This window comes from Etheostoma spectabile, chromosome 5, assembly GCF_008692095.1.
Source record: "Etheostoma spectabile isolate EspeVRDwgs_2016 chromosome 5, UIUC_Espe_1.0, whole genome shotgun sequence".
Taxonomy (NCBI): domain Eukaryota; kingdom Metazoa; phylum Chordata; class Actinopteri; order Perciformes; family Percidae; genus Etheostoma; species Etheostoma spectabile.
The window spans coordinates 4,825,124-4,839,934 of NC_045737.1; the positions used below are offsets into that span (position 1 = coordinate 4,825,124).

Consider the following 14,811-nt stretch of genomic DNA (forward strand, 5'->3'; position numbering starts at 1 on the left):
TGTGTGTGTGTGTGTGTGTGTGTGTGTGTCTGTGTGTAACTGGCAAAATTCATAGTATAAAACGTTATTTGTATAATTCTGGATTGTGGTAATACAGTCAGCTCTCACGCCAATAGAACCTTGAATTCAATTACACTGAATAAAAGCAGGGAAACCACAAGAGAGCACTTTATATCCAAAAAGCATCAAATCAAGTTCCTTTGGCTGGTATCTGTCTGTGTGTTTTATGATTCTAATAAAACACAGGCATTAGTGGGGGGTAGCTTTCTACTTGCATTGTGTGTATGTGTGTTCATGTGTGTGCATTGGCACTGACTGTATATCTGTGCTGTATTGAGTTTTTTGTCCATTGGTCAAATAGCACTTTGCTAAGCCAAATGCTCTTGGGGGCGAGTTTCTTTCAATTTTTATCCTCCAGTGAATAAAGTTATTTGATTCTACTTTACTCTCTGTGTGTGCATCTCTGGCTCGTGCACAGTGTGAAATACAGCACTGAGCCATGATGCTGTAATGAAGTATGCTGGATATGCAGTCAAATGGAAACACTTTAAATAAAAAGGGACAGGCTACCAAGCAGATTTCAAATATACCACAAAATTCTTAAAACAAAGTTTACTGTTTTGTGTATCCAGAAACTAGACAATTTAATGTAAAGCTGTCATCGTGCTGTTACAGTCACACAGCAGAGTGTACAGTGGTAGTACAGATCACCATGAGAACAGGGAAATCTATTTGTTGTATTGCTAAATGTTGCAATAATATTAAAACTGATGTCAGCATTACTTAAATAATGCAACCATGTACAACTAGTGAAATAAAAGCAATTCTGTCAGAGTTACAAACAGACACGTTGTTAGTGTCTTATGTATTTGAGTAGATTGTGTTTAGCAAGGAGGGGAAACAGTGACATATGAGAGCAATGTCAGGGGCTGTTGTGGCTTTACTTATGCAGGTAAAAAAGGTATAAAATGTAATCAGACATACAATGTGGGTTTATTCATATCCAGGCATCAACATTTTTTCATGCTAGTTTATTGTCTGTGCTGTGTATTGAGGGGAGGAGAGAAAGAGTGCTCACTCCAGGAGGTCAATGGGTTTTCTCACCTGGTCCAATACTTTTTAAATGTGAATTTAAAGTTCATATTTCATGTGGAGTCTTAAGGGCAAAAGAGTCTGTGGTTTTCAGTTGAATGACAGTGCTGCTATAAAAGAGAAGAACAACACACTACAAAAAATAATTTTACATTGATCTTTTTCAATCTGCAGTGAAGGACTGTCTTTGTGTGTTCAGAGAGAGGAAGCTAGCTGTCAAGCAGCCATACAGACTGACACAAAGACAGAAAGAGAGAGAGAGAGAGGCAGAGTGAGTGTGCACTGGTCAATGCTCAGTAGGGAGAGGAAGGAAACATTTCAATAAAGATGCACTTTTGATTTCTATTCCAATGACACGTTATATCTATAAACCAATCAACAGGCCTACCACCAGCCACACACACACAAACACACACACACACACACACACACACACACACACACACACACGCAAACACACACACACACACACACTTCGAAGCTCCAGAAGTCTGGTTGGATCAGGATCTGGTTTGTACCCAGCTGTCAGCTGCAGGACCCCATCTCACATACACACACGCACAAAGAAAATAGCATCATATTGCCTCTTGTAAAATGTGAGTGTTGCCATGGATATGACCCTCTCACCACCACCCCCACCCCACTCCCATTTAGTACGGAGGTTAAAGACAAAGATTGAGAGCTGTAAAGATGAGGTGGGAAAGAGAAATGGGGAAAAATGGAAGGCAATGCAAAACAACAGAGTTTATCATCTGCATACCACTGCGGAGAGGAGGAAGGATACATCGAGTGGAGAAAAATGAGCAGGGGAATGTCAATGCATCAAGAAAGCCACTGTGTGCTCAGTATTAGTGGATCTCTGTGCGTGTGTGTGTGTGTACAGTTGTTAGTTAGGCAGTTAGATAAATGGGCAAATGAAGAGAGAATGGCAGCAGAAGGAGGGCTTCCAGGCTGGAACAGTGATAGAACGACCTTAGAAAATGAGATGTCTTTGGTCTCTATGGCAGCTAACGAGACTGTTATGTGCATTCACATCAGACAGCGTGCACACATAGAGATGAGGAGGACTGACATAAACATGGAAGAGGAAGGCAAGGAAAGAGAATGGGGCACAAGGCTAAATGAATTGTGGCCCCGGTTTCCATGGCAGCTTATTTCTGCGTAAGTCTGCTTTATGGGGAAAATGTGGAGAGTTAAGAAGCAGAAAGAAAGGAAAGCTCAGTGACCTTAAAGATGATTGCGTTGCTTTATTATATAAAGGCAATAACCTGAGGTCAGTATACAGATATGGCGCAGATGTGTTTGAATGACGTGAATGACGTTGATTGGCAGACAAAGGCAGTATGCAAACAAACTTAGTGTATTGGAACACCACAGATGACGATTTAAATGCTGTCAAGACAAAGCCACATACCTACTATTTTCTTTCGCAGCCATTTTCTAATGCCTGTTGTTTTAATTTAGGAAAAAGGCCTCATGTTTAAAACGGTTGACTCACCAATAAACGTCAGAACATGGACTACACTGGAGCTATAAGAGTCCAATCCGATTGTTTTGGGAAAGTCTGAAGAAGCTGCAATATAGCTAAAAATGTGACAGATGTTTTATTTTGTGTCCCCATGTTTGAAGTCTATATTTTGAACTGCACTGCAAATTTGAGAGTAAACACCGAAACACATGCAGACACAGCTTCCACTAATTAACCAAAAAGTAGCAAAAAAACAAGACTTTATTCATTTCACACTTGAGCAAATTTATTGTAAGGATAAATCCAGTTAACAGTCCAGCCCAGTTTTATATCCTCAGAGTTAACAAGTTTGAATGTGTCCTCTGAGTCATGTCACCGGAGGACACGGAATCGTTGTAAATCAAAAGTAAATGAAACAATGCTGATGAAAAATATATGAAATAGCCAAAAGATTCAACATGGGGACTGGGTTGAAAAAAATTGTACTTTTCAAATAAGGATTTAGTTTAGCATAATAGATGCATTTAGGGCTGGACAATATAGAGAAAATCAAATTTCACAATATCCTTGACCAAATACCTCGATGTCGACATTGCAATATTGTATGGTTGACTATTGGTGCTTTAACAAAATGTTATTTACACAATGAGATTTTTGATAAATATTCTCCAAAAAGGATGTAATGACTTAGAGGGTAAAGTTAAATAATAGAACAGCTAGAACAGTCTGGTAAGTTCAGAAAATGACATTACTTTACTGTAAAACCAGGTAAAGACAACACTTACCACATTACAATATATCAAAAATCTAAGACGATATCTAGTCTCATATCGCGATATCAATACAACATCGATATATTGCCCAGCCCTAGATCTGATCAAATGTTTCTCTTGTTGGAGAATGATTTGCACCTAACATGCAGACAAGTATAAATAGGTTGTAAATATGTATTGTTGCAAACTCACAATTACGTGTTTTTTGTTAAGCTGCATTAAGCATTAGTCGATAAGTAAATCTCTCCTAGTGCTGCTGAGCCCCTGAGTATCAACACTATGTAGCTCTGTGCAGCTTTTAGCCATGTTAAGGTGTATGAAAGCATGAACCAGCAGACATCTAAACTAAGCAGGTTAAAAACTAAAGACTAGATTTAAAGACCAGCTAAAGAAACATGCGCTCTTTCTTCTCAAAGAGTAAGAAGGGAATACTGTCATCAGGTGGCCAGTGGGATGTGCATGTTGTTTATTGGACAATTGCTTTGACATTAGCCTTAACGACTTTATAAAAATTATTTTCTGTGGGATTACTTTGGAAATGTTCTTCTACCGACCCCCAGTGTTTAATGTAGCTTAAAGCTTTGAATCACAAGTCTTTTATTTTTTTAACTAGGAGCACTCAATAGTGAAAGAGGAAAACAGAATGGTGTTAGATCCAAGACTCAAATGCCAAATGTAATTCCATGATCTGCTGTTCCATTATGCAGTCAATCTAATTCTATGTCAATACTGTTTAGTGCTTTATGTTTCTCATCCAGTGATTTGACTTTTCTGCTGGTACTAACACTTTATGTTTGGATTACAGACTTTGACTCTAACAGAGGCGGGGGTCTTCCAAATCTTTTAAAAGGCACATTAATGTTTTATGACTAGGGAGATCATCTAATATTGCGAGGTTCTGAGGAAAAATTCCAAATGCCCTGATTACAAAGCTCAAGTCATTCATTTATTTGCACTCTAAATGAAAATCATTAAAAAACAGATGGAAAAAGAGTGAGAGAGAACAAAGATTCTAATAAGATAAAGACGACAGTCAGAATGAGGGGTGTATGTTTAATTTAAATTTGAAAAAACGCTGCCCTTTTTAGAATAAGGTTGTTGTTTTTTCTTACATTATCACAGTGTACTCATCAATATGACAAAGTCTGACTTAGTTATTCTCATCACACAAATGGCGTCAAGTGTTTCTCACTCCCTTAAGGCATTTGCTTCATGCTGACTTTAGAACTAGACGCCATCGTTACTGTGAATCACGAGTTCCACTCCGTCAAAATGAATCAATTGAAAAGATGACACATCGCCTAAATATATTTCCAGTCTCTTTAATCCATTGAAACTTTAATTAAGAATTTGACATTTTTATCATTTTTTATACACATCCAATTTTGCATTAGCAGCCCTCGTAACTAATCTTTACCGCTACTGAAGAATGTCCACCACAATCTCTTGTAGCACATTACTGTGAGCAAATATGTTTGGGAAAAAAGCTCCTAAAATATACATTTGATTGTATATACATACAGTACCTGGGTGGAACTACATTTGGACTGCAGCATGCATTTGTGATTTGGCTTATTGTTTTGTTGCAAATACGCCTCTTGTCCTTTTCTTAACTACCACCACAGAAGGCTGTCTAAGAAGTATCACAGGAATCTATATTCTACAAAGGCAGCACTCGCAATGCATGCCCAGTGTGACCACAAATACTGTGAGCAATAACTAAAGTTCTAGGATTATAATAAGTACACACATTAGTGAAGAGAACAGTAACCAGTACACTTCTGGTGTATGGTATGTCACTGAGCATCAAAACACAATGCTGATTCTTCTCAGGTTCCATTAACATTACAAATGTTTAAGGCTTTAGGGCTGCAAGCAACAATTATTTTTATTACCAATTAATTTATTAATTGATGATCTTTTGATTAATCATTTTATTTAGTCTGTAACATTGCTTGATTTGTTTGACTAATGGGCCAAAACCCAAAGAAAATCAATTTGCAATGACGTAAAACAGAGAAAAGCAGCAAATCCTCAATTCTGAGAAGCTGGTACCAACAAATGTTTGGCATTTTTATGACAAATCACTACCAATTTTAAAAAATTGGCAAGGTATAGTATCTAAGACACATTGACATTTCTTAAAAAGAAGAAAAAGAACATTTTCCCCATGAATAGTGAAGATTTCTGTCCTTCATTTTGTGGTGGATTTTGCAGCAGTCTTCACTGTCTGCAGGTATAATCACTAAATTAATAATATTCTATTAGTCATACACGTGCATTCTATCCTTGGGCTTATTTCTTTAGAGCTAACTAAACTAAACAGCTTCTCATTTTGATGGGGACTCCCACTTTAAATGACAAAATACAGAACCATTGAACAGGTAGTCATAAATGCTGACGGGGTCTGTCAAGACTATTACGTTTTCTGTCTACACACCTTCTAGCAAAGGTGGGAGTTTTTTCATTTATTTTATCTGTGAGTGTGGCAGTGTGTGAATAAATGGGGCGGTGTGCCCTGTGTGTCAAGACTAAGCTGAGATGAAAAATAAGTTGAGACAACTATTGAATTCCCTCTCTCCTGTGGTCTCCTCCTGTTCGGCTTTTCCTTGCCCCCACCTTCCCATAGACTGTTATCCAATTAGGTGATTGTCATTGGTTTAATCGATGGAGACATGCACGGGCACACACTGACATGCATACGGACGCACGCACACACACACACACACACACACACACACACACACACACACACACACTCAACCACACCCGTTCCCTAATTAATGTCTATCCCGGTTACTATGGCGATGGGGGGATAGGGTGTAGGGAGTGAAATGTGAATATAAGTGACAGGAGCAGATCCACAATTAAGTACCATACCGGAGGAAGAAAGTGGGGAGGGAGATTTATTCCAAGCCCCTTAACACACTCCTGATGCTGATGCACGCACGGACGCAATGGTCCGCATTGTTAGAGATTGTGAAGTGCCATTCTTTATGATTCTCTTCAGTACAATAGTGGTAAAGGGTTTTTTCACTAACACTTAGGAGAACGTTTAGTCTGAAATGCTACTGTTTTTAGTTGTAATTTTGCGGCTATACATTCCATATGGTATACCTCCTTAACTTTTTCACTCCATTGTGTTGCCGTGGGGGGGGGGGCTGCGGCCTCAGCCAGAAGACCACTTTTTAGCAATTAGAAGAAGCACTTTAAGTAATGATGCCTGACTATTCTCCTCCACATCTTCTGGTAGTAATCCCAGTACAAAATAAGATGGTTTTAATAGCAGTTCTACTTCCAAACATGTTTTTGTTTCATTTTGTATATATCTTTTTCAATATCTTGATAGTTTTGGACAGTCCCATAATATGTGTGTGTTGTCTCCCACCAGGCCAGAGCCCTCCAGCACTGATCCGAGGCACCACCAAATTTTGATATGACAAGAGGAATCCTGAAGAATCTCATATTTAATTTTCCATTTTTGAATTCCTTCCAGACAGGATTATTTGTTATTTTATGTCCCTCTCTGCATGATGATGACCAGTTTGTATCTGAGATAACGGTGTTCATCAACAAATCCCTTTTTTTATATTATTAAATTTTATTATATTATATTATTATTAACTATTATTATCTAACTCATCCTGTAATATCTTTATATATGTATATATAACTGTATATGATATAATCTTTTTGTTTGAAAGTCCCTTTAATTGTCAACATAAACTCTTAGAGTTTTTTTTCCCAATGCCAGACTGTATGTGTGGAGTAGCCAGACCTTACTCCATAGTGCTGTGTAGTTAGGTCTGGCAATGCAAGACTAAGCTAGCAGTAACGTAATAGCTGTGAGCGTAGCAGTCCAGAGTGTTTACACTTTACAGTGTATCTGTCAGTAAATAAATGCTACAACTCTTACAAGACCCGATCCAAATCTCTGTGCCTTGCTTGCTACCTGCTGATTAAAGTGAAGGGGAGAATAGCAACGACAGACCTAGCAACGTCAGCTCAGGCTCACTAACTTAAGAAGGGCTGGCTTAAAATTGGTAAGTCTCAGTGGCAAGCCCCTCCTCTATTTAGCTTTAGCTTTGGTGATCTCTCCCTCGCCAAACAAGGGAAAACCCTGATTAGTTATAAATACCTAAACAGAATATTTTTTGACGATCCTTAGTTATTGATTCAACTTTTTCACATGTGTTAGTTAAACTGGACTTTCATTAAGTTATACATCTGCTACAGGTTGTTGAAGGACTTTGTGTCAACAAATGTGAACTTGATATTCAATAAACGCAATGGCTAGCAGCTGAGCTATTTTGAGCCAACATTTAGCCAATATACCACTATATATAACTATAACACTCCACTCTGAGATTATGCTGGGCCTGCTGCTCTCTCTCTCTCTCTCTCTCTCTCTCTCTCTCTCTCTGTCTCTCTCTCCCTCATGTAACGTACTGCAAATTTTTAAAGGCCACATTTCTTTGGAAGAATGTTACTTAATTAGTCATTTTAAACAGAATGTGTCTAGGAGACTGTCTCAAGTGCTGAGTGCGTAATGAACACTACATTATAAATCTGGTGCTAATTACATGTAGCTAGCCAGCACAAACTGAATCAAAGGCAAGATGCAAATTATCCCTATAAGCTTTCATGTACGTACATCCAGTCCTTAGAGAGGACATGCCGTTCAGTGTCATTTAAGTGCCAGGACAATAAGATTTTTTCTGACAACACTTTCTGCAGTATATTTCATGTCTCACGAGCAGGATCTGAGCTAGTGAAAGGTAACTGTAACATGTGTTATTATTTCATAATGTATAACTACTTCATATAATTCGACAAACATACACAAAGGAAACGGTGTCACTGACCTTTCAAGTTTAATTATCTGCTTAATGTAGAAAATGCACAGCTTGCCAGCCTTGACATTTTTAAATATTGAAATCTTTTAAACTGATTGTTTCTGCAAAAAAGGGCACCAAGCAACACATCCGAGACAGAGACAAAGACAATTGATTTGCCAGCCAGGTTACCAGTTAGCGAGACAAATACACAGATAGACAGGCAGATAGAGATAGGCAATCAATTCATCTGCCAGCTAACTACACAAAAAGGTGGGCAAACAGAAAGACTGGCAGCCAGACTGGCAGGGGAATGAGTCAGGCAGTCTGGTCGGTACCAGGCGGACAGGAAGACGGGGAAGTATTTATTGTACCTCCCACAAATTTGGACAGACCAGTCAACAGAGCGAGGGACTTGACGGTCTGCAGAAGTTTAATCAGTCAGGGATGAAAGAAGCAAGGCCAGTTTGTCATTGAACATTAATAGTCCCGAGCAAAAAGTGGCATCTGATCTGTCCTTAATAAATCCTGTACTGCCAATACCGTATGCTTTTGAGAAACTAACCCGCCTGGCTGCTCCAAGTTCTGATAGCTGAAAAAGAATGTATGTTTGTATGTTTATGTTATTTTCCTTGTGGGGAAATTCGGTTGCAGCAGAAATCACATCACAAGGCCCTTTTTTAAACAACATTAGGACAGACAAGACAAAGAAGGCCGTAACATCGCCACTGTTGCACTTGTTGCTTGCTCTGGAGGGAAATAAAAGAACTGTTGGGTTCTTGTAAATTATAGAGTGTGGTCTAGACCTACCATATCTGTTGTGGTTTGGTGTCTTGTTTTATGGATGTTAGTCTGTTTTCCAGTGTTTATTTCTTAGCCTGATTACTGTAGTGTCCAGCTGGGAGGAGGCCTCGGGGAAGACCCAGGACTAGGTAGAGGGATTTTATCTCCAACCTGGCGTTGGAACGCCTCGGGATCCCCCAGTTGGAGCTGGTTGATGTGGCTCGGGAAAGGTAAGTTTGGGGTTCCCTGTTGGAGCTGGCCCCCCGCGACCTGATACCGGATAAGCGGATGAAGATGGATGGATGGTTTCTGTATTGTCGTGTCTCCCTGTGGCGGTTTGTTTCTGGTTCCTTTGAACCTGGGTTTTTGCACCCTGGATTTAGTTTTTGGCTGCCCCTCTCAGGACTTCCTTTGTTTGTCTGTACTTTGCGTTTTTATTTTAACAAACCCTTTAGCTCAACTTTAGCCTCCTCCTCTCTGCACTTGGGTCCATCATTCCATGCACTTCTTGACACTATCTGTAAAGTGTCTCAAGATGACTCTTGTTATGAATTGATACTATGAATAAAATTGAATTGAACATGTAGACTTCACCACTCATGTTATAGACCAGAGCACTCAGGTATGTGGGGTGGGGGGGGAGAAAAGAAGGGAAGAAAAGAAAGAAGAAAAAAAAACAATTGTGTACAATCTGCAAAGAAAAAATATTTTAAAATAAGACGTAACAATAATCTCGGCTAAGGACAATTTAAAATAGTCAATAATGTAAGAAAGGCTAAAAATGTCAGGACAGAAAACTACTCATACTGCAGAATTAACAAACATGCTGTTGGCTCAGTATGCTGCCTCCTGCAGTGTTGTCACATTACTCTTTACTCACTTTTCGTCTTTATTTCACACAACGCTGCCATCCTTAATAAGACAATAAAGACAGAAGCTGCTCACTGACCTCAAAATAAAGAAGGAAGGAACAAACAGCGTTAGTCCTTCATGCACACAGGGCCCATATAATAGAACTACTCAGGATGGGACTTCAAAGAATTTAGCCTGACTACCAAACAACATTGCAATGCACTTACTGTAAATCAAAGCACAGCCTTAGGCCATTTCACATCGAAGACAAAACGTAAAAATTAAACAACAATGCAGAGTATCCGTTGACGATTTTTTGCATTCAAATCTTTCACTCCAAGGTCAGCGCGAACATTAGCATTGGATCTGAAAAGACCTTTAACAAGGCAAACATACTGTACATATGTTACATCTACACAAGGTCATCTGATCCAATGTCTTCAAAAAATAGATATGCTTACAGATCTGCCACCATTGTTTGCTATAGACATGAAGCCTAATGCCGGAAATGCAAATAAACTCACATGTATTCTCTCTACCCTGTCCTTCAATCTCTCAGGAAAGGCTAATATTTTGTGTGTGTGCGTGTGTGTGTATTAGGTTTAACTACATTTGTGGGGACCAAAAACTGGGAATACAGTATACTTATGGGGTCCTGACAGCTTTGTGGGGACAAGATGCTGGTCCCCACAACTTTAAAGGGCTGTTTGAGGAATACGACTTGATTTTAGGATTAGGGTTAGAGTTAGGTTATGGTTAGGGTGGGGGTGAGGGTTAAGGGTAGGCATTTAGGTTTGATGGTTAAGGTTAGGGTAAGGGGCTAGGGAGTGCATTATGTCAATGACTGGTCCCCACAAAGATAGTGAGACGCAAGTGACACTTGTGTGCGCGTGTGTTGTGTGTGTTTGTGTGGTGTGTGTGTGTGTGTGTGTGTGTGTGTGTGTGTGTGTGTGTGTGTGTGTGTGTCTATTGTGTGTTTATTTCAGTGTGCGCTGGGGTGTTGATAATGGAGCCTTTGTATTTGATTATCAGTTAATTAAATCATTGAATGGATAATAAGTTCTGACATTTTTCATGTTGTCTCTTTAAATTCATTGGTTTTGGTTTATCTTTAGTCAATAAGACAATTCTACAACGAGGCAAGAACGGTATATGATTAGCAAGTGTCACCAGAATTCTTGCATTAAGTGCAACTAGTGCAGTGCCCGTTCAAATCGGGCTGATTGCTTAGCCCCCCTGTATTGCTCTCAGCTTTCTCCAGAACCTTTGCACCCCGAAATAACTCAAAGAAGGCTCTCAAAGCACTTAATATTTGAACTTTGAATTAAAAACAATGTTACAGTATGAGTTGGGAGAAGGAGGATAACTAGTGGTTTGTTAGTTGTTGTTTCCACACACTGAAAACCAGATCACTCAGACTGTAATGGCACAGTGCCTCCCAACACTCATCCTCTCTCTTTCTGCCTAGTTTTAATTACATTCCCGTGTTGGTGCAATTCCCGTAATGCAGCATTTAACCTGCACACAGATTACAGTGTTGGTAGTAAGACTACTGCTAACTCAACAGTTGTGTAAAGTGCAAGTAAACCAACAAATAAAGCCATTCTAATGACTGAAAACTTTAAATGAAAAGCTGACAATATAATATACAAAAACAAATATTACTTTTGCAGTGCCTTTGTTTTGTGATGCTATACGCACCATTACAGTAGTTCTGTTTATATATGACTTGCCCTAAAATGTGTGAATAAGATGTTGGGAAAAAACTTCAACAATGCAACTTGCCAAATCTCGTTTTCCTCAAGTATCTTGCATCAGTACTACCTAGCTGAGGATAAAATCACCTGCAAACCTTCTACTAAACTCTCTCTCTAACATGTAGGAGCTAGACTAAGAACAAAATAACGTAGCCTCATTGAATTCTACTACATGTAAATATTGTCCTATTAACATACTCTACTGGTCTGTGGATATGGCAGTGAAATCAATAGTTATATCAAATCTTTCCATCAAAATCCTTGGGCTCAAAAAAATCAATGCTCTTAGTTTCACTGGTAAATAAATGTATCAATTATTAATAAGATTAAGATTAAACCACAAAAAGCAGAGTGAATGCATAATGTTGATGCATCAAAAGCGATTGGGAGATATGGTGGATATGTACTTTAAATCTGGTTAAAAAATGTCATACATTTATGTAGTAAATGTGTTCACTTTTCTGTTAATGTGAATGAAAAACACAGTAAAGTTTCTGTTTTACTGCAGACCTCATTCATCAAATACTGTACATGTAACAAAACTGCTTCTCACAAGTATTGTCTAATGATGCCCTTCTTCTCCAGAGGGTCTTTTCATAAATTAGTTAGATAAGTTTATCAAATACATTTTTTTTTTGTTTTTCTAAAGAATAGCTAAAAGGTTACTGACCTCAAATTGTTTAGTTCCAAAGGATTCTTTTAATGAAATGCTAAATTTAGAATCAAGAACCAAAGTTGGTTTTGGTTGTGAATCAGCAGCTACATTATGCAACTCTTGGACAGGCATGCATGCATATCCAAATAGACGTACACACGGATGAAAATGAGTTGTGTAGACTAGTGAATCTAATATTTAACCACAATATATCAACATTCCAGAGTCAATATCTTGTCCAAATTATTTTGGAAATGAAATAAAATGGCTTTCGACATGAACACAAACTGAAACAAAAAGGGAAGAGGAAATAAATAGAAAAGTGCCCCGTCCTCAGCTGACTGTGTGTCTGCAGGTGTCCTCAGAGGGCATGCAAGTCATGCATAAAAATCTACGGAACATTAAAGACAGACACTGACTTTGTGCCAACGTTTTGATGCTGTGTTTTTACATGAATGAATTTCCTGTGCCTCAATGTTCTCAATTTATTGTACAGGTCAACAAAAACGAGAGACAGGACTGCAAGAGAGCACTGTGCTGACAATTAACATTTGGCTCGATTTGATTATTTCACGATACATGGGTGCTGACTCAATTTGTATCACAATTTTCACTTGATGTGATTCTAGAAGTATGTCAAAAGTAGGATAATTAATCAATTTTGCAAAAAATCTATGATCTACTGTGTATTATACACACTTATATATACATCCTATATTTGCCTTTGATCAAATGACTCAATTGCTTAAACAAGATTTGAACCAAAAGATGTGTTGCCTGTTCCAGAAAAAGGGAAATTTGGAAGCAGTGAAAGGATGAATGTTGAAGCAAGTGTTTTCATTTCAGTCTGACAGTGGCTCAGAACATTAGTGGAGCAAAAAGGAACAATGCCCAGAAGCAATTTGATATCTTCTTTTCAAACATACTTTTATGTCAACACAAAAAAAGGAACTTTGAAGCTGATGCACACATGAAGAACTCAAAGACAACATAGTATTATCATCCTACCTTCTTGCACAGCCTGGAAGGGGTTGTTCCCATCAACAAATTCCACAGAGATGGTGATCTTCTCTGTCTCCAAGATTTCGTTGTTCAAATTGAGATCTGCCACGGCAAGGCGAAACACCTCATCATCTTTCCGTGCTGACTCGTCGAAGATGGCACCTATTGACAAGGAAGGAAGCAAAAGTGAAAAGAAGAAACTATAACTCAGTATAAGAGGACTTTTTGAATGGAAAAAAGATAGAGACAGCAATATGGTGATACAGAAGCTAGAACATAGAGACGTATACAGTCCACTAAGGTGAGTTCTTTAGAGAACCTGGAGCCAGGCTCAAGCGCCAACTCTGTCCCAGATGGTCCAGCTTCACAGCGACCTAAACCTAATTATGCCTTACAGAGTTCCTCAACATGTTGTAAACTAAAACACTTTTCATCACAAAGCAATTGCTACACAGCTGACCAGGTGTAGAACAATGTGGTTAACTGTGACCGGTTCCAAGTTTACAATATGAACATTGACTTAACATGTATGGAATATTTATTTAATGACAACATTTTCCAGATCATAACATAACCATGACAACATCAAACAGTAAAATATACAGTATAATCAGTTCCAATTACTTACATCCTGCGGAGGATGTTTCACTGGTAAATGTACTTTGTTGTCACATACATATACTACATGTAGTGAAATTCATTTTCTGCATTTAACCCATCCCTCAAGGGAGTAGTGGGCAGCTATTTACAGCGCCCAGGGACCAACCTTATATCTGAGTACACTGACTGGAGAAACCAGCACATGTTTTTTGATGGTGGAGGATACCGGAGAACCCAAAGGAAACCCACACAAACATGGGGAGAACATACAAACTCCACAAAGAAAGGCCCGGAACGACCTGGATTCAAACCCAGAACCTTCTAGCAACAACTGTCAAAAACCTTTAAAAAACTGACCAAATGGTGAATGGGATTCTGAGGGCTGCAAAAGACACACCACCAGTTGTGTTATCCAAAGTTGAGAAACAAGAAAGCTGCATTTTCTGCCACACTGGAGGAACCGTTTTACTATGAGTTGCTCAGTCTCGGACAGTGGACGTATGTATTGCTGTATTGCATGTATGTACCGCCTGAATTGGGCCCCAGCTTGACAAAGACAGGGTGTGAGGGAGAAATGGGTCGACATCACTGTTCATTCTAATGTCAAATACTGCTCAAGGGCACACTGACTCAGCCAAAATAGTTGCTGCACAAAGCGAAACGGACAAAGACTGGTGATTGCCAGTATCTGTATTACCCGATAAATTAGTCATCAAATTAATTGTCAACCTGCAGTGTTGATGAGACGTTGACTGGCTGGTAGTGATTTGATCATTGCTTTGGTCTGTTCTGTTACACACAATTAACCAAGTGTTTTCTATTTCTCTCTTTCTTCTCTTTTAGCCTCTCATTTAAACCCATTTATCCCCTGAACCCATCGGGCCACTTACTGCGTAAGCTAATGCAGTAAAGCTTTACTAACTGACCAGAAAATAAGCCTCATACTGTATACTGTATACTGTGTGTGTGTGTGTGTGTGTGTGTGTGTGTGTGT

The 14,811-nt window shown here is 38.9% G+C and overlaps 1 protein-coding gene and 1 long non-coding RNA gene across 5 annotated transcripts in view; one reads left to right on the forward strand and one right to left on the reverse strand.

Moving 5' to 3' along the window:
• grid2 (glutamate receptor, ionotropic, delta 2) overlaps positions 1-14,811 on the reverse strand; it is a 503,599-nt gene that overhangs the window by 413,246 nt on the left and 75,542 nt on the right. For all 4 annotated transcript variants that reach the window (XR_004331939.1, XM_032515604.1, XM_032515605.1 and 1 more), the window contains exon 2: positions 13,224-13,379. Coding sequence is in view for 3 of the 4 variants with exons in the window: in XM_032515604.1 (XP_032371495.1) it covers positions 13,224-13,379 (156 nt within the window). In the remaining variant the exon portion in view is untranslated. The remainder of the gene's footprint in view (positions 1-13,223; positions 13,380-14,811) is intronic.
• LOC116689191 (uncharacterized) overlaps positions 2,792-14,811 on the forward strand; it is a 15,247-nt gene continuing 3,227 nt past the window's right edge. The window contains exons 1-2 of the long non-coding RNA XR_004331940.1: positions 2,792-2,802; positions 6,223-6,225. This is a non-coding gene — a long non-coding RNA (uncharacterized LOC116689191). The remainder of the gene's footprint in view (positions 2,803-6,222; positions 6,226-14,811) is intronic.